Source organism: Polyodon spathula, chromosome 7 (assembly GCF_017654505.1).
Source record: "Polyodon spathula isolate WHYD16114869_AA chromosome 7, ASM1765450v1, whole genome shotgun sequence".
Classification (NCBI taxonomy): Eukaryota; Metazoa; Chordata; class Actinopteri; order Acipenseriformes; family Polyodontidae; genus Polyodon; species Polyodon spathula.
Genome location: NC_054540.1, coordinates 45,553,783 through 45,580,439, shown reverse-complemented (window position 1 = coordinate 45,580,439; position 26,657 = coordinate 45,553,783). Strand labels below are relative to the sequence as shown.

The window sequence follows — 26,657 nt, the reverse complement described above, 5'->3', positions numbered from 1 at the left end:
AATAGGCTGAAGGCTGCCTGAGTTCTAGCTTCAGTGTTTTTGCTGACAGAGATCTAGATGACATTTTAAAATAGAAGTGTTTCCTCATCTGAAACTATTTTAAAATGCTGCCAACCATCACAGTCACTTTAAAGCCAGCATGGTGATTAAATCATTTCAATTTCGAAAACCATTATGAGCTGCATTATTTTATTCTTTCTACATTGTGTCTAATTGTACAGTACATTTGTATGAGTGATGCAATCACACTCTATTGAGCTTATTTGCCACAGTTTAAAAAACAAAATAACGTGTGCACTAATGGAATCCTGTTTGATTGTCTGCACACGTTCCCTCTGTTTTTTTGGTTTTACTGAAAACAGACTGGACTTCAAAAACAGCTGAAAGAGTTGATTTAAAAAAAAAAAAAAACCTGAATCGATAAATGTTTCACTTTTTTTTTTGTCTATCTTTTGCATTTTAATCAGCTGTTAATTACTCTTTTCTTGACATTTTCAGTTCCGTCTAAAACTGAAATAATGGCTTCGACTTCAACACCGACATATAATAATTCCAACTCCTTGGAAAACAACAGCAGTAAGAATGTAAGTGAGAACTTATATATAATTTTATTTATTTTTTCTGACTAGGGGTGGACAGAGAACCCCAAACCCGTACCTGCACTCAGAAGAACTACTCTATCTATCTATCTATCTATCTATCTATCTATCTATCTATCTATCTATCTATCTATCTATCTATATATATATATATATATATATATATATATATATCTATATATATATATATCATACATACATACACAGTGCCTTGCAAAAGTATTCAGACCCTTGACCAATTCTCTCATATTACTGAATTACAAATGGTACATTTGAAATTTCGTTCTGTTAGACATTTTATTTTAGAACACTGAAACTCAAAATCAATTATTGTAAGGTGACATTGGTTCTATGTTGGGAAATATTTTTAAGAAAAATAAAAAACTGAAATATCTTGCTTGCATAAGTATTCAATCCCCACACATTAATATTTGGTAGAGCCACCTTTTGCTGCAATAACAGCTTTAAGTCTTTTGGGGTAAGTATATACCAGCTTTGCACACAGTGTCAGAGTGATTTTGGCCCATTCTTCTTGGCAGATTTGCTCCAGGTTGTTTAGGTTGGTGGGACGACGCTTGTGGACCGCAATTTTCAAATAGTGCCACAGATTCTCAATGGGATTGAGATCAGGACTTTGACTGGGCCACTGTAGGACATTCACCTTTTTGTTCTTGAGCCATTCCAATGTTGCTTTGGCCTTGTGCTTGGGATCATTGTCCTGCTGAAAGGTGAATTTCCTCCCAAGCTTCAGTTTTTTAGCGGACTGAAGCAGATTCTCTTGCAGTATTTTCCTGTATTTTGCTCCATCCATTCTTCCTTCAATTGTAACAAGATGCCCAGTCCCTGCTGATGAGAAGCATCCCCACAGCATGATGCTACCACCACCGTACTTCACAGTCGGGATGGTGTGTCTTGAGGTATGGGCAGTGTTAGGTTTGCGCCACACATAGCGCTTTGAGTTTTGGCCAAAAAGCTCTATCTTAGTCTCATCTGACCACAAAACATTTTCCCGTATCGCAGCTGGGTCACTCTCATGCTTTCTGGCAAACTCCAGACGTGCTTTCAGATGGTACTTTTTGAGTAACGGCTTCTTTCTTGCCACCCTCCCATACAGGCCAGTGTTATGCAGAGCTCTTGATATGGTTGGCTGGTGCACCATTACTCCACTCCCAGCCACTGAACTCTGTAGCTCCTTCAAAGTGATTGTTGGCCTCTCTGTGGCTTCTCTCACAAGTCTCCTTCTTGTTTGAGCGCTGAGTTTTGAGGGGCGGCCTTTTCTTGGCAGTGCCTGGGTGGTGTGATGCAGCTGCCACTTCCTGATTATTGATCCAACTGTGCTCACTGGGATATCCAAACACTTGGATATTATTTTGTACCCTTTCCCTAATCTATGCCTTTGTATTACTTTATCTCTAACTTCTGTAGAATGCTCTTTGGTCTTCATTTTCCTTCAGATTCACAGCCTTACCAATGATCCTTCAACAGTGGGGTTTTTATCCAGAAAATGTGACAGCAACTTTAATGGTTCACAGGTGGAGGCCAATGGTAAGGTAATTGTGTCCTCGTTTGGGCAATTTCTTTCATCGGTGCAAACTGGGAGCTTCCACAGCACAGGGGTTGAATACTTATGCAAGCAAGATATTTCAGTTTTTTATTTTTCTTAAATATTTCCCAACATAAAACCAATGTCACCTTACAATAATTGATTTGGAGTTTCAGTGTTTAAAAATAAAATATCAAACAGAACGAAATTTCAATGTACCATTTGTAATTCGGTAATATGAGAGAATTGGTCAGGGGTCTGAATACTTTTGCAAGCCACTATATATATATATATATATATATATATATATATATATATATATATATATATATATATATATATATATATATATATAGTAGTGAACACCAAAACTTCCGAAAGTAAAAATGACGTGTGCAAAGGACGACTCCCCACTCCGGGTCTGGGACACCACAAATAAATATATTTGAGTTGTCACGACGCAAAAAAAACACAAAACAGCATTAAATTTTTATTTATTTAATTTTTTTAATCCACATTTTTTAGATGTTGTCTTATTCCTGTTTTTCAATTTGAAATTTCGATTGTCATCTCTCCACTGCCACCCTTATGGAGGGCGACCTGACAGCCAGTTGCTCACTGAACCAAAGCAAGCTGAACAGCGCTCCCTTTTGGCCCCCAGCCAGGATTAGCAACTTGGCGCAAACCTGGCAATCGTGACTCTCCCACCATCAATACTAATGACTGACACTAACCCACAATCAATACAGTTAATACTGTATGAGTGAAATGCAGTATTCTGCCATTTTAAATGCCTTCTGTTTAGTGTCTGTGTTCTCAGTTTCCTGTGACACAGTAGTGTAGTATGATGATGTTGGCTTTTTGTCAGAAACGTTGGGCCTCCAACAGTAAATGGCGGAAATGTGCAATTTAACTTGTATATACAGCAGCAAAATTATGATAATACGTATTATGTAAGATTTATCACAATTCTTTTATTTCTATGCACTTTTAAAAAGGTACGAAATTCAGTGTTTGGAAAATGCAGATTATATAAAGTATTTTAAACAATGCTGTACCATTGTGTGAAGCCATATTTACTGCATAAGTTACAGAACTTGAAAGGGTGTTGGCTGCCTTAGTAACCACAGAGGGAGTGTTCCAGTGACCTGGGCAGAGCTGCTGAAACACAGCTATCAAGGGCTGGTCTTTGCAAGGTGGGGAGGATTACAAAAGGAAAACAGAGTTTTTATTATTATCGTTATGAACACACTGAACTTGAAGATCCTTATATAGAAACTAGTCTGAATGATAATCCTGGAATTTGCTGCATGTGAACAACCAGTTTATCCAGCTCTGTACCTTTCCCCCTCGGTGTGCTTGTGTTCCTGGCTGCTCTTTAGGCATCAAGAGAGAGTCTCAGAATGGAACATCTAGTGGACGTGCCACAGTTACCAGGGGAAGAAAGAGTAACAGGTAAGCACTGTGTCTCATTACCACTGTTTTGCTTTTATTTTATTTTCCAAACATTATTTTCACTTTGACTGGTAAATAATATTCACACCTCAAAGAAAGAGGGACAACCAATATTAATAATTATGTCTATGATGCCAGACTTTTTATGGGTCAACCTTTATATCAGAGGTAGCTAACGGGGGCCATTCCCCATCTGGTCTTTGTTTCAATCCTGTTCTAAATTGTTTAATTGAACCAAGTAAATCCTCATCCAGACCCTGAAGTAGTTCCATTATATAGTTTCACCTATAGAACCTGGAGTGGAATAGAGGAGATCGAGGCACAGTGTCACTGTCAGCACAGGTATGATGGCGGTTAAGATGCACACATCACCTGTTTTTACTGTACTTTGACTGCAGTTAAATAATGATATGTGAAAGCAGCTGCTGTACCAGTATTTGGTCAATTTGGCCAAAATAGAGTACTGTAGTAGCCTGAATGCTGTAATGCCACTTCTCTACTGTTAATGCGTTGCAGTTCAGGGAGAAGAAATGATAAGGGAAGGAGTCTCATAAAATAAATCCTATGTGGTTTATTTTTAAGCAGTATTTTTAGCACTGCAGGAACATGAGCTTATCCCCCACTGGGAATGCACTAGCTATGTGTGGATGTGATTTCTGTTTTTATCAGTTCTTTACTGCTTGTCAACATGCATGTGTGGTTTTCATATTTTTTTTTTACCCATGTTAGAGTCAGTGTTGGTGTAACTAGCTATGTAAGTAAAGTGTTACTGTAATATTACTTTTGTCAATAAGGAGGTAATATAGCGCGTTAGATTTGTAACCCAAGTAATAACATTAGTTATTTTTCACAAAAAAGTAACTAGTTTGTCTCATTGTACACCTTCATTGGTGGTCTTTTCATTTTTAACCCTGACAAGGCAGGCTTCTCTAATATTGGTGCCTCACCACCAATGACATGATCTCTTCCAGGATGTCTTGCGGCAATAAGCAGCTGTGGGGCAATCAAATGAGTATTTGTAGCCTTGTCACTGAATAAGTCAGTTTTGATGATACCCTTCAAAAACACAGGAAACGCATCTGCCACTGTGTGTTCTGAAGTGTATAGGATGATCGAGAGGAGGCTCACTGGACTGTACGCACCACTTTTACTTGTTTGCTTGCTTACACAGGGGTGGCCACATTTCTTGCATCACCCCATCATTTTTACATTTACTGCTTTATCACCATATAGTTTTTTTTGTTTTTTTTTTCTGTAGACTTTTTTGTTGTTGTTGATTTGCTATTAGTGGTTTTATTGAATTGGAACGTTTGTGTGATTTTCTGTTCATAATGCAAATAGGAAATACACAGTACATTGTTTTGTTTGCCAAAAATTCAATGTATTTATACTATAAAAAATTTAAACCTGTTTAACACATTTAATAAATGAATTACCAGACCCATGCTGTAGTTATAAAATAAACAATAGTATAGCAACTGTTTCACAGGACAAGACGAGAGAAAGAAGTATAGAGTAATACAACTTGCTACTTTTTTATTAAGTAATAAGGGCATTGTGTGATTTTTCTGAAGAAATGAGTAGCGAGTAATAAGTTGCTTTTTTTCAGTAACGTCCACAACTTTGTATACCGTGACCTCAACTAAGAACTCTAAATGGTTCTATAGTTGGAGATCTATGAATGCCACACTAACCAAAGGTGGGGGCTGATCTTGAGTTGAGCAAGGCTGGGCCTGGTCAGGTCTTGTATGCAGGACTAGTGAGTTAGTGTTGTTGGTTCAGTGCCAGAGCTTAATACCCCCAGCAGAGTGTTAATATAGAGGCACACTGCTGTGAGGTGTTACACAAAGTATACAGGGCAGTAGAGATCCATGAGCATCATTCTCCAGTCTCCCAAAATATCTCCCTGCCTACAGACTGATTACAATGACTTGGGACTAAAACTCACTGGTGGAGGAAAGGTCACAAAGCACTGAAAATTGATAGTAGAGTTTCCACATGATGTGGTCTGCATTGACGCAGACCATTGCAGGGGCTGATTTTCCATCAGCGCCTCCTGTGTGATGCAGTGGAGGTTGTGACAAAGTGGAACAAATTGTACTTAGTTACTTTGTGTGCAACCTGTATATTGAGTGTAGAGTTCAGGTTCACTAATTATTACCAAGTTAACTAGAGACCCACTTGGGTGTCGTTTTAACCGAAGCAGTCAAGCATAGCTGCTTCAGAGGGAAACAGCCTGTCAACCTTCTGCCTCATCCCCAATTTGAAACTATGTGAGAAACATTTTGTCTACAACAGCTTACTATGCCTGGTCTTTCCAGTACAGTCATTGAACCACTCCAACGTGTTCATCCACTGAGGGCTGTCCAGACTGGGACTGTGCTGATTTTGTGTGTTTTCATCCTGCGTTTCGGGCTACGAGATTTGTCCCCTCTCCAGCACATTCTAACTTGTTGTTTTTCTAATTTCTTCACAGATAAAGACATCATCTACATTTGTCCATTTAATGGTGCTGTCAAAGGGAAAGTGTCCATTACAAATTATAGGCTTTTCTTCAAGAGTTTTGAAGTGGTAAGTTGCACAGGGGACCTCTGGAGATAGTTTACAGTAGATTATTTTATTATGTAAGACAGTAAATATTACTGTGAAATTTCTGATGTAAATAGGATTTAATTTTGATGTGAGCTGTTTCCAGCCAAATTCTCCCTTGTTTAATCTATTAAAAACTAGAAAAATCAATAAATGTCTTGTGAAAAAATGAATTAAAAATAACTTTCGCCTTGCAGTTTAGATAGTGTCACACAGCACACCAGTAGTAAACAGTTCGGTGTACTAATATATTAATCCATCAGACATTTCTCTTTTACCCTGAAAAGTAATAACAGCTAGCGTTGTTTTCTCAAGCAAAGTCCCCTATTTAAATGCTGGTATGCTGTTTCAGGAACACTTGGATTCTTTATTTGAAGGATCTGGTTACTTTGGCTGTAATTTTCTTACATTCCATTAATGTGCCCAGTATTCAGGGCTGGAGGCTGAAGCATTTAGAGCAGCTGCTGCAGCTCACTGTCCTGTTAGGTGCTCAGGACTCTTAACTATGGCCAGATTTATCAAAACACTTGTTTACTTAGTGCTGTTTTGCACAATTTTTTGTTACAAAGCTAAAGATGGAAATAAAATAAAGTAGGCACGTGTCCTTCAGTGTTATGTTACAAAACTAGCAACTCAGAGTGATTAAATAAGTTCTAAAAAAAGTTTGGCAATTTGGCAGTTTTATAATGTAATTACTTTCCCTTTCACCGGTTGTACTGTAAACACCTAGAGAATTTTGTCCGTTGATCTATTTTGTATCATGCGGCTGAAAAATGATGCAGAAACTGTGAAAGTATAGTGTGGGCAGAAGTGAATGCCGTGCTTGAAAATTTAAACTTAATTAGTCTATCCAATTTCTCCAATTTCTTCTCCTAAATATCACAACAATTGGACGTGCTCGCGTCTTTTTTTTTTTTACATGCACAAAATATTTTGTTTCAGACTGTTAAAAAAAAAAAAAGTGATCAATATCCCTGGCAGTCATGGTGATTGCTCTAATTTTACTAACACGTTTGTTTAAAAAACTAAAACAAACCAAAAAAACCTTTTCAAACTTTATCAGCTCATTTGTGAGAAAATGCAGTTCCACCAAAGTTGGGTCTCATTTCAATATAAATTGTTTGTCTTCCTAGCAACAAGATAATACTGTAATCTTGTTTCTACACAGATGAGGCCTTATTAAACTAACTCCTTTTTAATAGTAAGTGAGATCATTTTGGTCTCACCTCAAGAACACTCATCTCATGAGCTGGCATCTCTGACTTTGGCAATGTGCCTTCCAAACAGGAGGATACTTCTGTTCTTTAGGTTTTAAAGTTCATTGCCATGACAATGCAGTATATACAAGGGAAACACAAGGAGTGTCATTTCATACATCCCTCATAGGAGAGGTGCAAAAAGCATGTGAAGATGTGACATATTTACCGAATAGGTGGTTTCTGTTTTGTAGATCAAGTTGCCTTACAAAGTACAATACCATTTTGTACTAGATACTGCTTGGATGCTGTTAGTGTTGGAGTAATTCAAATGTCATTTCATGGCTTTTTTTTTAGTCTTGGTTTACAAGCATTTGAATTCTGAGTCATTAGTCATTATTACGTGGCACTTAACACCCCCACCCCCCATACATACACATACACACACTCTTCTGTTTTGTGCAAATGCTAGAAACATCATGTAATGATCTTTTATCTTACTACACACATATAAATATCAAGACTAAAGCTACTCCAGTCCAGCAGACAGACGTTCATCAGTGAAGTCATGAGCTGAACTTTTGTCAGCTTGGGTTGGGGATTGATTTGATGTCTCTATACCCTGGTGGGACTAAGCCCCAGTCATATTTTGACAGGACTGGGGAATCTCCCTGGATTACATTAACCATTTTACCCCTGTAATCTAGGGGGATTTCCTGGATCTGTAAGGTTCCCAAACAAAATCCCACTATCCCAGCAGGGTATAGGGTGATCCAATCAACCCTACTGTTTATGTGAAAAGACTATTTTCAATATGGGCTTATAAGGGATATAAGGAATACCATTTTGAAGCAACATTTTAAAATCCATTTTCTTCTCATATTAGCGCTGGAGACATTCACAGTTTCCCACCTTTTTCTTGTATTGAAAATCTTTTTGGTCCTTTGTCTTTAATTCAAGACGTGTAGGTATTTCAAATAAAGCTCTACAGAAATGAATTGCTAGCTATGTCTTCCTGTACCTGATCACGTCTTGTGTGGACTTTCAATTTCTGTCTAGTGGTCTAACTCTAACTACCGTTTTTAACGATTTATATCCAACTAACTTCTTCTGAACAGCTTAGGATCCCTTCAGGTAGTTGTGCTGCTGTACCTTCAGACTACTTTCCATTAATATCAGATTACACTGATATCTGTCTGACAGAATTAGAATACATTGATTTTTGCATTGGCCCTCAGTGTACAACAGTTCACACTAGTCTGTATCCTTCTCCATTCTGATATTCGTCTCCATGAGTCCCTTAAGAGTGGAGTGGTTACAGTGCGAGACGGCGCTGGGGACGGGCGGGAGTTCAAGGTACTTTCAATCTCCATTTTGAAGGAGGCATCATCTTATCAGGCTTTGCAGGGGCACCATAATGAGCTCTGTTTTTAAGGATTTAAAACGCAGCAAAACATGAAAGATGAATTAGATGAATAGGTTTCACTCTGACGGTCCATGTGCCCTACCGCACAGTGTTTTTGGTTATGGATTCCTTTTTTTTTTTTTATCCACAGGCTGTACTTGTTGTAATAGATGTAATCATTGCCCTTTTAACAATGGACAACCAGGTGGCACAGCCTTCATTTACTGTGACATTGAACAGGAGCAACAACACTGTGACTGTCGTGTAGTTGCCTAGTCCTTTACTTGTGCTTGTTCTGTTTAATACACATTACATGAAATTGGGGCAGCACCCACACCCTAGCCCTAACCCACATGTTTCCAGTTTCCTATTTACTTACTGTAAAGCATGCTCATTATTGTCAGGGTCTTTTAATGTCATTTTTGCATTTTGGCACTTTTAAATTTTAAAGCAGGAATTATTTATTTTTTAAAATAATTTTAAATGCACAACTTTTAGATCTTAAGTTTTCAATTGACAGAGATGGAGTATCTATGGATTTATTTATGTAGCTGTCTGCAAAATCAAAGCTAGACTAGACATGGACACAAAAAATATAAACACCTTTCAAGACACAGTAAATTGTAACACATTTTTACTGCAAGTCACATTCAACCCTTAATCAAAACAGGTATTATTGCCTAAATGCCAGTTTTGCAAGGTGCCAGTATGAACTATTATTTTGAAATCCCCAGAGGGTTTGGCAAAAGCATCACTATAAAAAATTTTGTCTTGGAGTCAAGGTAATACAGTACATGTTTACACTGATGTAGATGCTGGTGATCAGGGGAGTTACCTAATGTTACCTAATTTCCTAAGTGTTTCAAATTCAGGATTAAACACTTTGAACATTTAATGGCTAGTTTCACAGACTGTTAAGTGCTAATCCCGGGCTACATAATGTTATTTTAGGTAAAGATATCCAAAATTAGTACTAATCAGCCTCTCTGAAACTAACCGTTAAACATATTGGGAATGTTTATAACCAATCAGAAAAACCATATTTTTTTAAATTAATTACTGCTACATGTGTGTGTAGAATATTGTATGTGTGTAGAATGTAACCGAGTATTGATCAGCTGTTAGCACTAGTGGTCGTGGTGCTCTTCTTCGTAATACTGTTAGCATGTTTCCTTCTGACGGTTTGTTCTCCGAACATCAGGATCCCGCCGTGACCTTTGACGTGCCTCTTGGAGTCATCAGCCGGATTGAGAAGATGGGCGGGGCCTCCAGTCGAGGGGAGAATTCTTACGGGTTGGACATCACCTGCAAGGTACTGCAGTTTGTGTGTGTTCGTTACTGTGCTCCAGCTAATGGCTATGTAGCCAATTCAACTCCAACACACTGCCATCAAAAGACATTGCCAGTATTTCATTACATTTCTATCGAATTTTATCGAATTTCATCGTTCCAGCCTACTAGGATCGAGTAAAAAGAATACCTGGCACTTGTCATTAATACAAAACACTCAAGCATCTGAAACATGAGGGAATATTCAAACAATCTTGATCTGAGCTTCTTGGTGAAGCTCATGCACCACATGACTAGCTGCTTGATGTTGCCTGGTGGTACGTGAGCTTTAGAATCACAGGACAATCTGAACTCTTAAAGGTCTGTAAAATGCCACTGCATCTCTTTGTCAAGGCTTTAGTCTTCTAAAATAAACGGTTTAAAAACACTCTGAATCCACACAATGCTTGTCCACAATCTGCTTTGAGTACGATGTATGAAATGATGGCTTCTCCATCTTCATGCCCTCTATGCTGGTTGTGTTGATTTGCTTGGTGGTTTTGTGGTGTGACCTACTGTACACTGAGGACTAGTTTGAAACGAACAAACTTGAATTCAGAATCAAAGGTGAAGGGCTGCTGTGACACCTAGTCATCCCACCAAGAATAATTTGAATGAAAACAATTCAGGCCTATTTTTAAACTAATGCTTGTTTTCTGGAAGGAACTGAATTATACCGGTATGAAACCAGTTGCAGGAAGAAGCAGTTCAATAACTAATGTCGTCTTTTCCAAATGATTTGTATATTCTGAGGACAGGTGCTTGCAGTGTGTCTGTATGTGCTCATGTATGTGTATGTGCGTAATCTACACGTGATTAACCACGGCTCTAATGTGTGTGTCTGATAGGATATGAGGAACCTGAGGTTTGCCTTGAAACAAGAAGGACACAGCAGGAGAGACATTTTTGAGATCCTCTTCAAATACGCCTTTCCTCTGTCACATGGTTTGGTGAGTCCCTTTAAGTAAAACCACTTATTATACAGTAAAGTGTACTGTAGTGTCCCCATTCGTTCTTTTTATGTGTGTTTTTTTTTATATAAAGAACGAGGCTCCCAACATAAACAAATGTAAGAATTTGTATTTATTGTGCTTTTTATTTGTCCAAAATCACTGTTGCTGCCACAATTATGTGCATCTTCATTTGACAAAAGAAATACTACATTTATTATATGAAAAATACTGTTTTGTTAGGCTTTAGGCTGTATGCTCAAAGTGACTGTAGCTAATAAAAAAAAAAAACAAAAAAAAAAAATTCCTTAAAGCTATTGTGCTTAGGTAAAATGACCTAGGTTTAACAGATTAACAGATTTCCTGCGAGTAAGGCATGGAAAAATCAAAACTCTTAGTATTATTTTTTTAAATGAAAATACAGCTTGCTTTGACATGTTTCTTTCCAAGCTGTGTATGTGATACAAATGAAAATGCAAATATATATATATATATAGACACACACACACACACACACACACACACTCACACACATGTTGTGCACAAAACGTGCTGTAATTTCTAAACGGGTCATCCGATATGGATAAGAATACCCTCAAATTAAAGCTGACAGTCTGCACTTTAACCCCATAGTCATTGTATCATTTCAAATATGGAATACAGAGTGCTGGAATACAGAGCCAAAACAACAAAAATGTGTCACTGTCCAAATACTTTTGGAGTTCACTGTAAGTGTGTGTCTATATATATATATATATATATATATATATATATATATATATATATATATATATATATATATATATATGTGTGTGTGTGTGTGTGTATATATATAGTGCCTATAGAGTCTATACCCCCTTGAACTTTTTTTTTTGCTGCAAGTGATATTGAAGGCCTTTTGATATTTTTTTTAGACCTATTCCCCGAGCTGTGTCTTTCAACAACTTTGTCCCATAGTTCATTTGAAAGTGCCTGGGTGCTCAGGGTTAAGTCTTTGCTTTAAAATGCACTACCCAGCAGAGGGAACCTACAGGAACTGCTGAATTTATCCTGAAATTATGTGAATCACTTAACTTGCTGTGTGATTTTGAAGGAGATTGGTTACACCTGAGCTAATGTAGGAGAGCTATTACAAGGGCTGTGGACACTTATCCAACCAAGCTATTTCGGTTTTTATTTTTAATTAATTTTCTACAAATTTTTTATTTATTTTTTATTTTTTATTTTTCTAAAATTTTTTAGTATTTATTTTTCTTGGAATTTGTGGGGTAGGATGTGTAGATAAATGGAATATATATATATATATATATATATATATATATATATATATATATATATATATATATATATATATATATAAAAAATGTGGATTATTTATTTTAGTTTTACAGCTGCTATCGCATTAAGTTAAAAAATTATTATTTATTCTTTTTTTTTTTATAAATACTTCCAGTTAGATGTAAATTTTAAACTTCCCATTTCTGAGTCCTTCCGGCACAGTTTTTAGACATGTAGAGCATCAACACGTTTTGCTTTTAAGCCGTGTAGATGCAGTGAGTTACCAGCTGGCAATGCCTTCTGGCTGTTAAAGCACCACAAGAGGGTCCTTCACAGACTTGCAATAACAGAGGGTAGTGGCAGATTGTTATGGGTGCTACAGTCTCATTAAATCTGTCCTTTACAATAAATACCTACCTCCCTTAGTTTAAGGTGCAGCATTAATGTAGCACAGCCCTTTGACAAGTTTCACATCTTACACCTGGAAGCATCTGTGACACCTTTTTTAAGATGTTAAAGTTGAAATAACCAAGGATGTTTAAAAACATTACCATAATAACCTCCTCACATGGCCGTTGTTCTGCTGTAGATTTTTTCATAAAAGGTTTATTTTTTTCTTCCACAGCACAGTAAGTTCAGTTCCTTCCATGTGACATGGGAACGTTGAGTTCTTGTTTTGGTACACAGCTGTGTTCCTTGATTCTCCCAGTAAAGTTTCATTACAGGTGGTGTTCAGTTGAAATGGCCTCAATGTTTCAACCTCTGGACAGACCAGGTGTCCATATCTTTTTCACATGTGCATTTTTCTTCAGGTTTACAGACCATTTGATCTAATTTGACATTCTTCATTAGATGCTGTGCCATTCAGGGATGCTTGTTTTTTGTTTCCAAGAACTCGCATTTCGAGTTTTACCTTTTTTTTACTTTAATTAAATGACTGAGAGAAAAACAAAATCCGTAACAGGGCTGTATTACTTTATTTTTACAGTAGTACAAGACATAATCAGTCTGCCAAAAACAATACCTACAAAACCACAAGCTTCTGTTTTTTTGTTTTGCTTCCTGACCCCCCCTCCACATGCAATAATATACAAGTCATCTGCATGCTTGCACATGAGTGCAGATTACAAGAATTGAAACTTTGTGAGAGACTAAAAGGCAATTGGCTTTACATTTGTTTTTCTTTTAGGATGATGTTTGCATGGTGGTTCCGATTGGAAGCACTTGCATACTGAGTTTAGCAGCTGCTATTCAGTTCTAGTTGACTGATATAGATACATGTAACATAGGCTAGTTCAGACCAATTGTCTCTTGTAGAAGCAAGAGCCAGCACTAGCACTTTGAATATGTTTCTTTTTGCTTTGCTGGAAGTACCCAGCTGTGCTCTAGATGGTGCTGGTGCTTACAAATATAAAGACAATGTGACTGATCGAGACAATGTCTATGGCAGGCAGAACTGAAATCCTGAACGCCTAGTCACTTTACCGCAGACTTCTCGAAAATAATAATACTCAAATTTTTTTTTTGTTTAATTGCGATAAAAACTGTATAGAATAATTGCAAATATCATAAAAAGATAATGGTAGCTAAGAGAAGGCAATCTACTTACACTTTTAGGACAGCTGGTTAAGAAGCTCACATTGTTTTAGAATCCACACCTTAATTGTAACAATGCAGTGGGCATTCCTTCAGTCAATAGAGGTTGGAGGAAATGATCAGACTCAGTCATGAGGCTAGGTGGCGTGTATTGCAGTGCAACTTGCTAAAAGTATTCACAACTGGTTTTCTGATGCATGCTATTTTTCACTTGTAATCCAGTTAAACCTGGAATGAAGGGAGTTCTCCTCAAGTGTCTTTTTTTATGAATCAGTTCATAGTTTCTGAAGTATGCGAGAATGTGTAATATGGGTTAATGGTGGGACCAAGCATTTCCTTCACAGTTGTGGGTGTTTTTTTGTTGTTTTTTTTTCTTTGTTGTCCAGCCAGTTTTAAGGGTGGCGGGAAAAACTATTTTAGAAAAGGGCTTTTTCTGTTTGTGAGAATTTTTTGTTTGTTCTGTAGTCCTTCTAAATGTCTCTTCTGCTGGAGATGCACACAGTGCTTAGTGAAGTTGACCGTACACCTGTATGTATAAAATAGTGACGCGCTTATCCAATTGTGATTAAACTTATGTACTGTAAAGCTATAAATATTTGAACCCAAAATATTTGGCTGTTCACACCCATAAAACCTGTTTTTCTGCAGAAATGTTGGTGACCTGTTGCAATGTACGAAGTGTGTATTGTTAGTGGAATTTGATATTCATGGCAAAAATGTTTGCAGTTTTTTTTCATATGCGAAAAACGCATAATACAAGGCTCGCAAATATTTATGGCTTTACAGTGTGTGTGTGTATATGTATTTCTGAAGTAGACCACACACCTGTATGTTTCACTTGTGTTTTACTTAAAATTGAGAGAAAAGCTTTTCCAGTTGTGGTTAAACTTGATTGGGGTATTCTTTAGCTTAACTTGTGAGTATGTCATTCTGGCTATATAAGGAAGTTCCTGTGTTTGTGTATGTACGAATATCCCACTTTCATTTTTCCATGTACAATGCAGTGTATGTAGGTCCCCTTGATATCGTTTTTGATACTGACATAGCAGCTGGAGTTCAGTTTTTGCACAGGGATTGTATGTTAATAACATACTGTTTTTCGTTGTTGTGTGTTTTTTTTTTTCTTTTTTTTTTTTTTTAAGGGCTGCCTGGAACATAGATGCATAAAAAGTACACACAAATTGTAATCATACACAATTTCCAATGCCTCAAGAGATCTTAGAACCAAGAAAGACACAAACAAACAGTCTGGAAATGTGATTACGTCATGAATAAGTAAAGATGATTAGCCCCTGGGCAGATTTACTGTATTTAAATTGTCCTAGAACTGCCTCTTTTTGCTCTAAAACATCCACTTCCTGTGTTACAAGTAATACTGACTCCACTGTTTCCAGTGTACAGCAGTTTCCCATGGATGCTAGGGTAAGGCTCAGAGACCATCTGAGCTTGTAACATATTAGTGAGCTGGCCATATTAGTGATAAATATTTTTTCACATATTAATTTGTATTCATCTTAACATCCATAACCTCAAGGCACTCAATCACAATTCTAAGTTAAAACTTCAAGAAACAAAGTACTTTCTAGTTACAACTGTTCCAATAGAGATTCCATTCCCGTACATTGTGCCCACCGGAGATGCTCTTCTAGTTGTTAGGTATGTTTTGTAATTTGGAGAATGTGTGATCGTTGTTGTGTACATTGCTGCTTACAGCAGGACATGGAACTTCCACATTGCCTTTGCCTTTTGATTCCAGGCAGCAGATTCATGCTTTGTGGTGACAGACAAGATGAATTTGCAATGTTAACATTGTGAGCGCTAAGATTAGCGCGGGGCAGGTGTTCATCAGTGCTGGGTATTGTGTTCCCTTCCCTCCCGCTGGGGCTGTATACCAAGCTCACAGCATAGGGAGGCGGGGGTCCAGGCATAGCACATTGTACACCATTGCTTCAAGCTAGAAAGGCAGTGCTAGAATTAGTTTTATTTTTGTGTTAAACTGACAAAGTGTATTTCAGTGGCAATTGGAATGTGCTTTTTTTGGAAATGTTTCATGAAGCTGTGAAGCCGTTTGAATTTGTGAATTCCAAGTAATGGCAGAACTCATTTGAGGGATATGGAAAGATGAACAGTTTATTGATATAGAAATATACCCATAAACACAGTTTGATTTAAAATCTCATGTTGGAAATAACAGCACAGTGTAAGTACGGGCAATTATGAAGGATATCACTGATAAGCCCAGGTAGTGCCTTATGGACAATATTCACTGTTTTGAAGACATTTTGTTTAAAGTTTATGTATCATGCCATTATCTACTGATATAAAATTTCACAAGCATTTAAAATAATCGGTATAAAGTGTAATGCTTTGAATATAGCACATTATTGCTGGGCTGGTGTCACTTTAAAAAGGCAGATGCAATGACTTTATATATGTGTTCTTCTAATACATATAGAATAATAATTCAGATGCTGAACTTGCCTGGAGCTCCACAAACAATATGGTTAGTTTTGTTTAGAAAATAGTAGCATAGTCTTTGGAAATGGAAAATAAATTACAGTCCTTGGCCCAATGTGTTGTAGGACATATTCCCTGAATATGATAAGACATGAACGTGTATTAGAAATGTAACTGGATTCATTAATGAAACCGTGTGTCTTGAGAAACAGGGCAAACTGCTGTGTCTTGAAAGGGGCCTCTGGTTTGCAGACAGACTGAAATATATGACCTACTGATTAGAGGACGGGCACCTAAACTGGATTAGGCTGAGCGGACAGTTGAATTATGTATAGATAATTCACATGTGCAACAATAATTGTTTTGACGCAAGCAACACATAAACTAGCGATGTCCCCGTGGAAAAGGACATTAAAATATGACTGGACTGGGAGTTTAAAGAGGCAGGGTACACAAATGACCTCATGAAAGAGGCTACTCAGCAGAGTGAAAAAGACTATAAATATTAAAGAGAAACTGAACAATTTGCACTCCACATCAAATGCTGAACCAGATGCTGTCACTCTGCTAAGCAAGCTGCAACTCCGGGACTAAAAACGGAACCAAGACGGGACTCTGCCTAAGAACGGACCCAAGACGAGGAAGCAAACTGCAAGTGAGTCAACTGCTACAAGCAATGAGACTGAGGTCCGGCAAGAAGACTGCTGACCTGTTATCAGACAAACCAGTCTGGGTCTGCTGTACACCTAAAAACCACTATCTGCGCAGCTAAACATTCAACGAAGAGGACAGAACATTCGGGCGCTGCTTTGAATCCTATACCGAGGACTGGAGCCTTTGTTGCAGATGTTTGTTGATTCTATCGGGAATTGAAACTTTGTTGCAGAGTTTGAACTAAAAGTGGGATTGAAGACTTGTTGCTGAGAGGAGAGTTTGTACTGGACACTTCAACAGATTCCAAACCAGCGGACCAGAAGTCTAAGCTTCAAGGAACCGTTGATTATAATTCCAGTTGCATTTTCCTTTCATGGAACTAAATTAATTAATTGTAACACATTCACATAGAATTGAACTATTAATTATTTAGTTTGCACTTTGTGTGTGAAATAACTTTTAGTGAAACTTGATGAAGTAACTATAAGTAATCTACCTCATATTGTTATATAAAGAATTCCTTTAAAAGTAAACTTGCCATATGCTTAATCTATACAACATTAATAAGCTTAATGTGATATATTCTTAAGATTGTCTGCATTATCTCAGAGGTACTCTGTACATTGTTGTGGGCGTGTGTGTGTGCGTGCGAGAGACAAGCTATGTCACATGCTGCTGATGTTTGTGTGGAGACAGGCGGTGTCATATTTCAACTGCCTTCTAGTCAAGTATCAATGTAGTGAGAGCTTTGGAATTGTGTTTTATGCCTAAGAGATTTACTTTCTGACATTTCTGATTTCTGTTTATTATTTGTGTACTTAATAAAATACTACTATTGATTAACCATTCCTTGTGTCTGCGCGTGAATGTGTGCTCATAGTAAATCCTCAATCTTTGCAACACGTCAATTTAAATATTATTATTGACAGAACTAATCAACCCAGATATTATCAATTATTGAATTGTTCCTTCAGTGTCATTAATGATTGATCAGTGTTTTGATTGATTAAATTAAATTGGTGTTTCATAAATCAATAGATACCTACAGGACAGTAATTCCTTGCACAATTTGACATATCAATTGATACCTTGTCTGGTAGTTATTTGGGGGAAGATGACAGAATGGCACCATGAAATCTGTTAATTATACAACGAGTTTCACCACTTTCAGTTTGAGTCCTGTCTGACCAGCTGAGCTGATGACACACCGTGATTGAGAGGGGTGGTGATGCAGGCATCCAGAGTCAATAGGAAGCTGTTTCATGTGCTGTGATTTTTCTTAGCTTGGATATCTCTGCCCTGGCTGACTTTGGTCAGCATTAAGTAGCAAAGTCCCTGCAACTCGCTGCACAATGAACAGGTTTCATGATGTTTCGATAAAGAACCAGAGTCCCTGAAAAGACACAAGCCTCTTTATAAAGTATTTGCAGCTGGCACATTTTAGTGGGACCTTTTAAATTGTAGTTATTAATGCTACCAAACAGCAACAGAATGTACATGTGTTGCAAGCTATATATTTAAAAAAAAAAAAAAAAAGTGATTAAGGTCTTGTGGCAAAGTGGCTGATTGTGTACAGGTGCAGGAGTGATGCATTGCGCAATGAACAGACAGATTTGTAATTGTTAGAAAAGTACTTTTATTATACAATCCACATTATTTACCTTCGGGGTAAATGAATTAGTGTGCCGAAGCTCTGTCTCTTTTCTACATGACCGACTTCCTTTTAACTCTCAGAACGAAGTGTCAGGTCAAGCAGTCCAGAGTATTCTCTTCCTGTTATCTAGTGCCCTCGCAAGTCGAGAGGGAGATTTACCACCAAGAATCATTGTCTTTCTGTCACAGGTCTACATCTGTATATTTTTGGTATAACTAAATAATTGTCTCATGTTTTCAGTGGCCCAAATTGTGGGAGGGAACTGATTTTATAAACTGTTCATAAATCCAGGAGTTTTTCAGTAACTTATCACAAAAAATGCAAACCATGGGATCTTGGTGAAAGTGAGATGCAAGTTCACAATATATCCCCTAACTATTTAGAAAAATGTAAATGATGGAATGAGATATTAGCATATCTTGCAAGAATGTATTTGGACTAGTACACAAGTACAGGCTCCAGAGCTGTTCCCTCAGTGTTACTTGCAATAGCTGAGTCTGACCTGTCAAACTGCAGCCCATGTTACTCGAGTTTTACTGCATGATGTATAAAAAGTGCTTGATGCAACACTTTAAATTATTTTATTTTTTTTTGCCTTCTGTTTTTTACAGCAATTGTTTGCCTTTTTAAGCCAGGAGAAGTTCTCTGAAAATGGCTGGAAAGTTTACAGCGCTGTTCTGGAGTATAAGAGACAGGTGGGTGTTTTTGCTTTTTTGAGATTTAATTTTTTGCTTTCCATTACTGAGGTTTCTAACCAAAAGGATCTGGTGCTATCAATCTGATTTAATCTTGCTCCAGCTATATCTGCTATGAACTGGTTTGAATGTTTGCATGAATAAGGGCCATGCACTGGCTGATGCAAATTCCCTGCAGTGTTTTATTAATATAATAGATCTAAATCCTGTCCTTGTTTAAATCATTAAAGCCATTTCTGAACCAAGTTTCTGATAATCAGACGTCAAACCGGTCATTTGAGTCTCTTCAGTGCATTGCAGTTTGTAGAAATGTGCCAGAAAGGGTCCTGTGCCATATTCATGATTTAAACAGTAATGGTATATACATCAGCAGCTATTGAGATACATTTAAATGTGCTTTAGTATGGTTCATTGTTGGCAGTTTGTGGACTGAAATGAAGCAAAATAAATGCTCAAAACTTCAGACTACTACGACAGAAAGAGGGGAAATTAAACCAAATCTGGAATGCAGTTGTTAATGTAGTGAAATGAATGGATGCATTTATATATTCAGGGAAACTCAAACTAGGCATGCAACCTGTCCTGGCTTTCAGAACGAAGAAGCAATGTGGTCCCTGCTTCATAATTGTTCCCATGTGAACAGCTTCTAATAGCAAGCATACAGACGCAGGTGAATCATATTAATTGCTGTGAGAAGTGTCAGCTGCTCAGGCAGGGTTACCAGGGGCATCCAACTCCTGGCACCGGCGCAGTTTCAATGATGTATCTAAACAAGGAGAGCTGCATTGTTTATATCTGGGCAGTGATCAGGTTACAGGTTTAGTAACTGATGTGGACACTGACTGCCCTTTTGTTTTTATAGAAGAGAATGACATTGGGAAAGTATTCCTTTAGTGTAGCCCAAAGTCCATCTGTTTCTAGTAATGCTGCACAAGCATGATTGCTGCCTTGTACTTCAAGTTAAGGATTAACATTATCTGCTAACTATTACAAAGTACTGTGACAGCTTGAAGTGCACCTTCAGTGATCTTGCAAGAGACTTCTAAACAGGACTGTTTTCTTAAAGGAATAGCACTACTTTACCATGCTTTAGTTTGGTTATTTCTTGTTTTTTTTTTTTTTTTTTATTTCTTGGTAAAGGCTCTGTGAGTCATGTCGATGCCAGTTTTAGTTTGGCTAGTGGGGTTCGTTGGAGTAAAGTTGTGCTTGTTCCCATAAAATTTATATATGCATGAATGCAGTAACTCAACTGGCATCTCTTGTTTGAAAGTCCATATGATTGATTTTCACAGGAGACCCAGTTTAGCATAAAAGCAGTTTCCTGACTTTGTAGCCCTAGGTGGATAGGCAGTTTCCATCTAAACTATTGCACCACCTACAGCTGGCTTCACTGAAACAGATCAGATTAAAATTAATATTGGACTACTTTTAATGTTAGCTTGGGTAAGGTAGTCCAAGATTAGTGCTGATTGGGGTCTGGGAAACCAGCCGCTTGAGTACACAGTGAGCTATATTGGATTTATTTAAACCCGGCAGTGGAGCTAAATAACACCAGTACTTTAAGAGGTGTTATTGAAACATTATATAGGTAATAAAGGGCCCAAGGTTATTAAACTCAAACGGCTCTTTAGTTTATTCCTGTCCTATTTAAATGAGGTTAAATGACAGCATTTCTTTTGTCAATTGGATAGCCCTCATAGTGAGTTCAGGTTTTTCCATACTGTATGTTTTGGGAACCTCTGCCTGTTTTTGTACATCCTTACTTTGCATCTCAGATTTGGTGCTTGGTGATAGCATATTGTATGGTTTTGTTTTTGTTTTTTTTCGTGTGAGTCACATCCTAAATATTTAATGATGAACTATAACATGTGCTTGGGGTGCCTTGGTGAGAACATGTGTCTCTTCCTTGTCTCTTCTTGTTGAGTACTTCTTCTTGATCAAGTGTAGGGTATTTCTTAGTGTATAACAGTCATTTGTACAGTCCTATGTCTACTTATAGTAACTAAACAGTAACTTCTTATAAATCACTAAAGCAAACGTCACAATCGGGAAGTGATTTTGAGTATAACAGGTGGTGGTGGTGTTTAGCTTTTTAACTAGCATTGTGTGTTGAGTGCACAGGATAACAGCACTACATCCCTGGGTTGATTTCCTGTATGTGATGTATAGCAGTAGTTAGAATTAGGACTCTTTACTATTGTAACAATTAACTGTTGTTCACATCTAGGCTCTGATTGCTCCAGCCTTTAATAGATAGGCTCCATCTATTAAAGGCATTTTAGCACCCCACTGTGGTCATAACAAGTCATAACAAGCAGGGCTTGGTGGACACTTTGTTACAATATTGGTACTGCATTATAACAAAAACACTGTTAAAAGGCTCTTCTTAACATAATTCTTAACATAATTTCTCCTAAATTAATTTAAATTTCCCCCTAATTTCTTTGTGACAGGGCTTACCCAACAACAAATGGAGAATAACCTTTGTGAATGAGCGGTATGAGCTGTGTGACACCTACCCTACCGTCCTCATGGTGCCTTTCAAAGCCACTGATGAAGACCTAAGGAAAGTGTCAGCCTTCAGGTCCAGAAACCGGATCCCTGTGAGTATGAAACAAACACAAAACATACAATAATTAAACACTACAACCTCCTGCAAACTTAGTTTTTCATAGTTTTGCATATTATTATTTAAAAAAACTATTATTATTATTATTATTATTACTAGTAGTAGTAGTAGTAAATAGTAACAATAATAATTTCCCAGTTTTGCAAAATAATATTGGGTTAGTGTGTAGCTCTCAATACACAGACCTTATTAAACAGGCTTATATTAAAAGAAATGCTATGATTTGTTGTTCTATTAATTTATCAATTGAATGTGAAGTCATGGATTAATCACATGCTTGATAGGATACATTTTGGGAAAGAATCATTATAAACAGATAGCTTTTGCAAACCTTAGGAATTTCACTGTAAAAATCATTAAACATACAGGGTTTGCCTATAGGGTAAGCCGAGTTGCTCTTGGTGCTTTATCTAGAAATAGCAAAAGAAACATCAGACATTGAGTAAGACTTCTTGTCAAATTGTTTGGCATTGAACATATTCCATTTTTAGTATTTCTGTATTTAGCATCCCTTCCTTGGTAGTTGTTTTATGATGTGTCTGCTCTCCTGCTTGTAGGTGGTGTCGTGGATTCACCCTGTGAACCAGGCGGTTATCATGCGCTGCAGCCAGCCCCTGGTGGGGATGAGTGGGAAGCGCAACAAAGACGATGAGCGCTACCTGGATATCATCAGAGAGGCCAACGGACAGACCACCAAACTCACCATCTACGATGCAAGGCCCAATGTCAACGCAGTCGCCAATAAGGTAACACAGGAGAGAGTCTGGATACAGTGGAGAAACACGTGCTTGTGTTAAATGGAAATGGTCTAGCACAAGTTATTGAGAGTATCACAATCTGGGGAGAAATATCGATGTGTTTGTCTGGCTGGCTGTAAAGTATATGCCTTTGTTGTCACTCCTTGCTTTTTTCATACTGTCAACCTTCTATCCTTATGCAAGTAATTAAGCATCTGTATGTTCACCCATCGGTAACCTGAATTTAGTTACAGTCCACATGTGCAGCCCTCAATACCTTATTATGACAACTGCTTTTATAGAAAGCTGTTTCTTTGATTTCGACAATACATTTCTCATTTTAGTATTTTATTTTATTTATTGTATCAGTCATCCAACAGCTGTTGATTAACAGTTGATTTTCATTGAAACAATCTATATATTTATTGTAAACCTTCACAGCACCAATTTACAGACGTTTTAGAATATATTCCTTACGTGCATCCCAGACATCTAGGACAAGTAAATAAGGGACAGTGGCAAGGAGTGATGGAATTCTACACACATAACCACTTTCTTAATAAGTAGGGTTTCTGGTCATGTTGACTTAACAGAGAATACAGTACCTGGAGCAAGGCCAGCTGGGTGTAAATCTGAATGGTTTGCTTTGCTGTGCTAATGTAAAGGGAAATGGACAATGTGGAGTGATTAACAGAAGGTTGGAAGACCTTACACTAAATTCAGACCTGCAGTGCACATGTTGCTGTTTAATAATCATTAATTTATAAAGTGTATTTTTAAATGTACAGCATCTAATAAGGCTGAGTTATTGAAATACTTACCAAGCAGTAAAACAAACGGACCTTTATTATTCGCTTGGATATAGAGTACTTCTACTTTGTTACATATTGACAGTGGCTCATCTAATTGTGAGGAAACTTGGTAAGGACATTCCTAAGCACAAGTGCGTTAAGATCCAAGAGTGATGTTTTATACTTTTTTTTAATTTTTTTTCCCCCTAGTAATCTGTTCTCTGAATGGGCTAGAATGGCTCTGACTTCAGAGCCACTTGTCTGAAATTGATTGAACTTGGCATAGACATTTGTTTCTAGACGCCTTTCAAAACCGTTTCTACATACTGTGGATATTTGTCAGGGTGACCTAATTTTCCTTCGTACTGACTGTTCTTCCTGGTGGTGCAGACAATTGCAGGCCAATATCAAAGCAAATCAGTGTCCAAATATATATGTGTATCAATTTAAAAAGTAGGGTCAATTTTAATGTAGCTTCACTGGCTCCCACTATCATGCCCCTGAGATCTTTCTGCTTCCCATATTATTGCTGAATAGTTGGTCACACAGCTTGTATACAGATTTGGTAGATCAGGGGTTCCCAAACTGTGGTCTGCGGCCCACACAGTCCCGGAGGAGCAATGACATTCTATGTATTTTTTTCTATTAGTAGTGAAAAACAGGCGTCGACAGCAGCTGTAACTATAGAAAAATAAAGTGTAGCAAGGCAGTATTGGCGAACTGTCAATCAAAACAGAAAGTCACAAATCAGAGCTCAGATTGCCTACCTGTAGGTGGGATGTAGAGTGAGAGCTCTGACAATAGGGCAAGGTCATGTGATTTCTCTGTTGACAGATGTAAAAAGTGAGTTTAGTATTAATAAAATTACAGTATGTCAAATCCGCTAACGTTAATCCACTAATACATTTTGCAAAGTATAAAGAACAAAAAAGGCAGCTACAGGAGTTTGAATGCATTTGTACCGTGGGCTCAGCTTTGAGGTGCTGGAATGGGTTTTTTTCTTTTGTAGAGACGTTTTCCTACTAACGTTTGTACTTGATAACATTCATTTAAAAATTCAATTGATGTCTATGATGAATATGTTTTTGTGACTAATTAGCTGTTAACATTTAAAATATTGAGTACTTTGATGTATGTTTCAATATTAACTAAATCAAGTTATTAATCATACCCTGATAAATCTTATTACATACCGGTAATTGATTTATTAAGATGTTTGGATATGCTGCTATTTTATTGATTACTGGCTTGTTCACAGTCATCTTAAAATAATGCTAGAATATGTTTTGATGGAAAATAATAATAATAAAAACATTTTTTGATTGATTCAAATTACGCAGTAGATGGATTTATTTTCATAAGTTTTCTTTTGGTTAAGTGGCGCAGCTGGCCATCGATTTTTTAATTTTTTTTAATTTTTAGGTCTGGGGGGTGTTGCAAGCCAACTGAATGTGATTTTGCAAGTTGTATTTGGTTGTACAGAGTAGCGGCGAAAAAAGTAACTTATGCAAGGCTCTTGTTTCCTTCCGTATTGTGCTTCTTTTCTGTGCATGACAGTGACAGCATGAGAGGTAATAGCTGGACGTTTTAGTTACACTGTGTTCAGAAATTCGGATTTCAGAGTTATGTTTTTGTACACGTTGTACTGGTTTTACACTCAAGTTTTCCCCGTTCAGGTGTTTATGAATGGGAATAATAAGAGACATGCACTTGTTTCATGTTTGATGACCAAGAAAAAAAAAACTGCATTTCTAAAATTTTCAGTTGTACAAGATACAAAGAACTTAAAGGATTTGACAAAAAAACACCTGTTTAGCTTTTGCAATTTATTTACTAGAATTAAAGTGTTTACAAAAAATAATAATAAAGGACAGTTTAGAGTAGGTTTATTTCTAATTTTACAGGTTTAAACATATAAAATGTTTTTAATTTGACATTTTCCCCAAGGAGTGCTAATAGTGGGCCACAGTGCCTAATGCAGCTGAACAGATGGGCCTCAGGTAAAAAAAAAAGTTTGGGAACCCCTGTTGTAAATGTCTTTATATGAATACATTTATTTGGATCCAGTGCAGATTTTATGTGCATACCTGTTTTTTCCAGTCAGTGTAATGTACTGTAGACGTGCTCAGTAAGTAACGGCAGTGCTTGTCTTGTGTGCCAGGCCACAGGGGGCGGGTATGAAGGGGATGACGCCTATCAGAACGCAGAGCTGGTCTTCCTGGATATCCACAACATTCACGTCATGAGGGAGTCGCTGAAGAAGCTCAAGGACATTGTCTACCCACAGGTGGAAGAGGCACACTGGCTTTCCAGCCTGGAGTCCACGCACTGGCTAGAACACATCAAGGTGCACCTGCTCAACAGCTCAATCCATAGCATTCATGTTACACTCCATTGCAGTGATCATGTGCATTGGTCTGTCATTTTCCATGGAAAATATCTTCTGTTTGGCTGTAGAGAAACTGGAGGGCATAGGTAATATGTATGTGTGAATGTATATGGCAAATTGTACTTGTACCTAAGTTTTCAAAGATCCCAATTAGCACTAATCTTGGACTACTTAAGTGAAACTGCCCCGTAAATAAATAGTTTTAATACTGAACTGAAACGTGATTTTTGAGGGCACTAACTACTAAACAGATCTTTATAGAAAAAAAGGTATTTTATTTTTCCTCACAATTTAGGATGGCAGTATTCTCGCCAATGTTTGTTTTGATTTTTTAAACGTTACTGAATGTTGTTTTTTTTTCTCCTTTTTGTTGTTTTAATTTGTTTGTTTTTTCTCCAGCTGGTCTTGGCAGGGGCTATCCAGGTGGCAGACAAGATCTCGTCTGGTAACTCGGTGGTGGTACACTGCAGCGATGGCTGGGACCGCACTGCACAGCTCACCTCCCTCTCCATGCTCATGCTGGACAGCTACTACAGGACCATGATTGGCTTCCAAGTGCTTGTGCAGAAGGAGTGGATCAGCTTTGGACACAAATTTTCTTCTGTAAGAAGGATTTCTAAAATGGAATCAATCTAACAATGTTGTGATTTGTTCAAGCTTGTTATGTAGTCCTTGTGAAAGGTGAGGGACAATGACACTGGATACTGCAGC

At 37.4% G+C, this 26,657-nt stretch overlaps 1 protein-coding gene across 2 annotated transcripts in view; it reads left to right on the top strand.

Moving 5' to 3' along the window:
• The window catches only part of LOC121318660 (myotubularin-like), a 51,343-nt gene that overhangs the window by 19,155 nt on the left and 5,531 nt on the right, over positions 1–26,657 (top strand). For both annotated transcript variants that reach the window (XM_041255576.1, XM_041255575.1), the window contains 10 exons: positions 499–584; positions 3,525–3,597; positions 6,074–6,168; positions 9,989–10,099; positions 10,965–11,066; positions 19,317–19,400; positions 21,854–22,003; positions 22,587–22,775; positions 25,719–25,904; positions 26,346–26,549. In XM_041255576.1, the coding sequence (XP_041111510.1) occupies positions 519–584; positions 3,525–3,597; positions 6,074–6,168; positions 9,989–10,099; positions 10,965–11,066; positions 19,317–19,400; positions 21,854–22,003; positions 22,587–22,775; positions 25,719–25,904; positions 26,346–26,549 (1,260 nt within the window). In that variant the 5' untranslated portion in view covers positions 499–518. The remainder of the gene's footprint in view (positions 1–498; positions 585–3,524; positions 3,598–6,073; positions 6,169–9,988; positions 10,100–10,964; positions 11,067–19,316; positions 19,401–21,853; positions 22,004–22,586; positions 22,776–25,718; positions 25,905–26,345; positions 26,550–26,657) is intronic.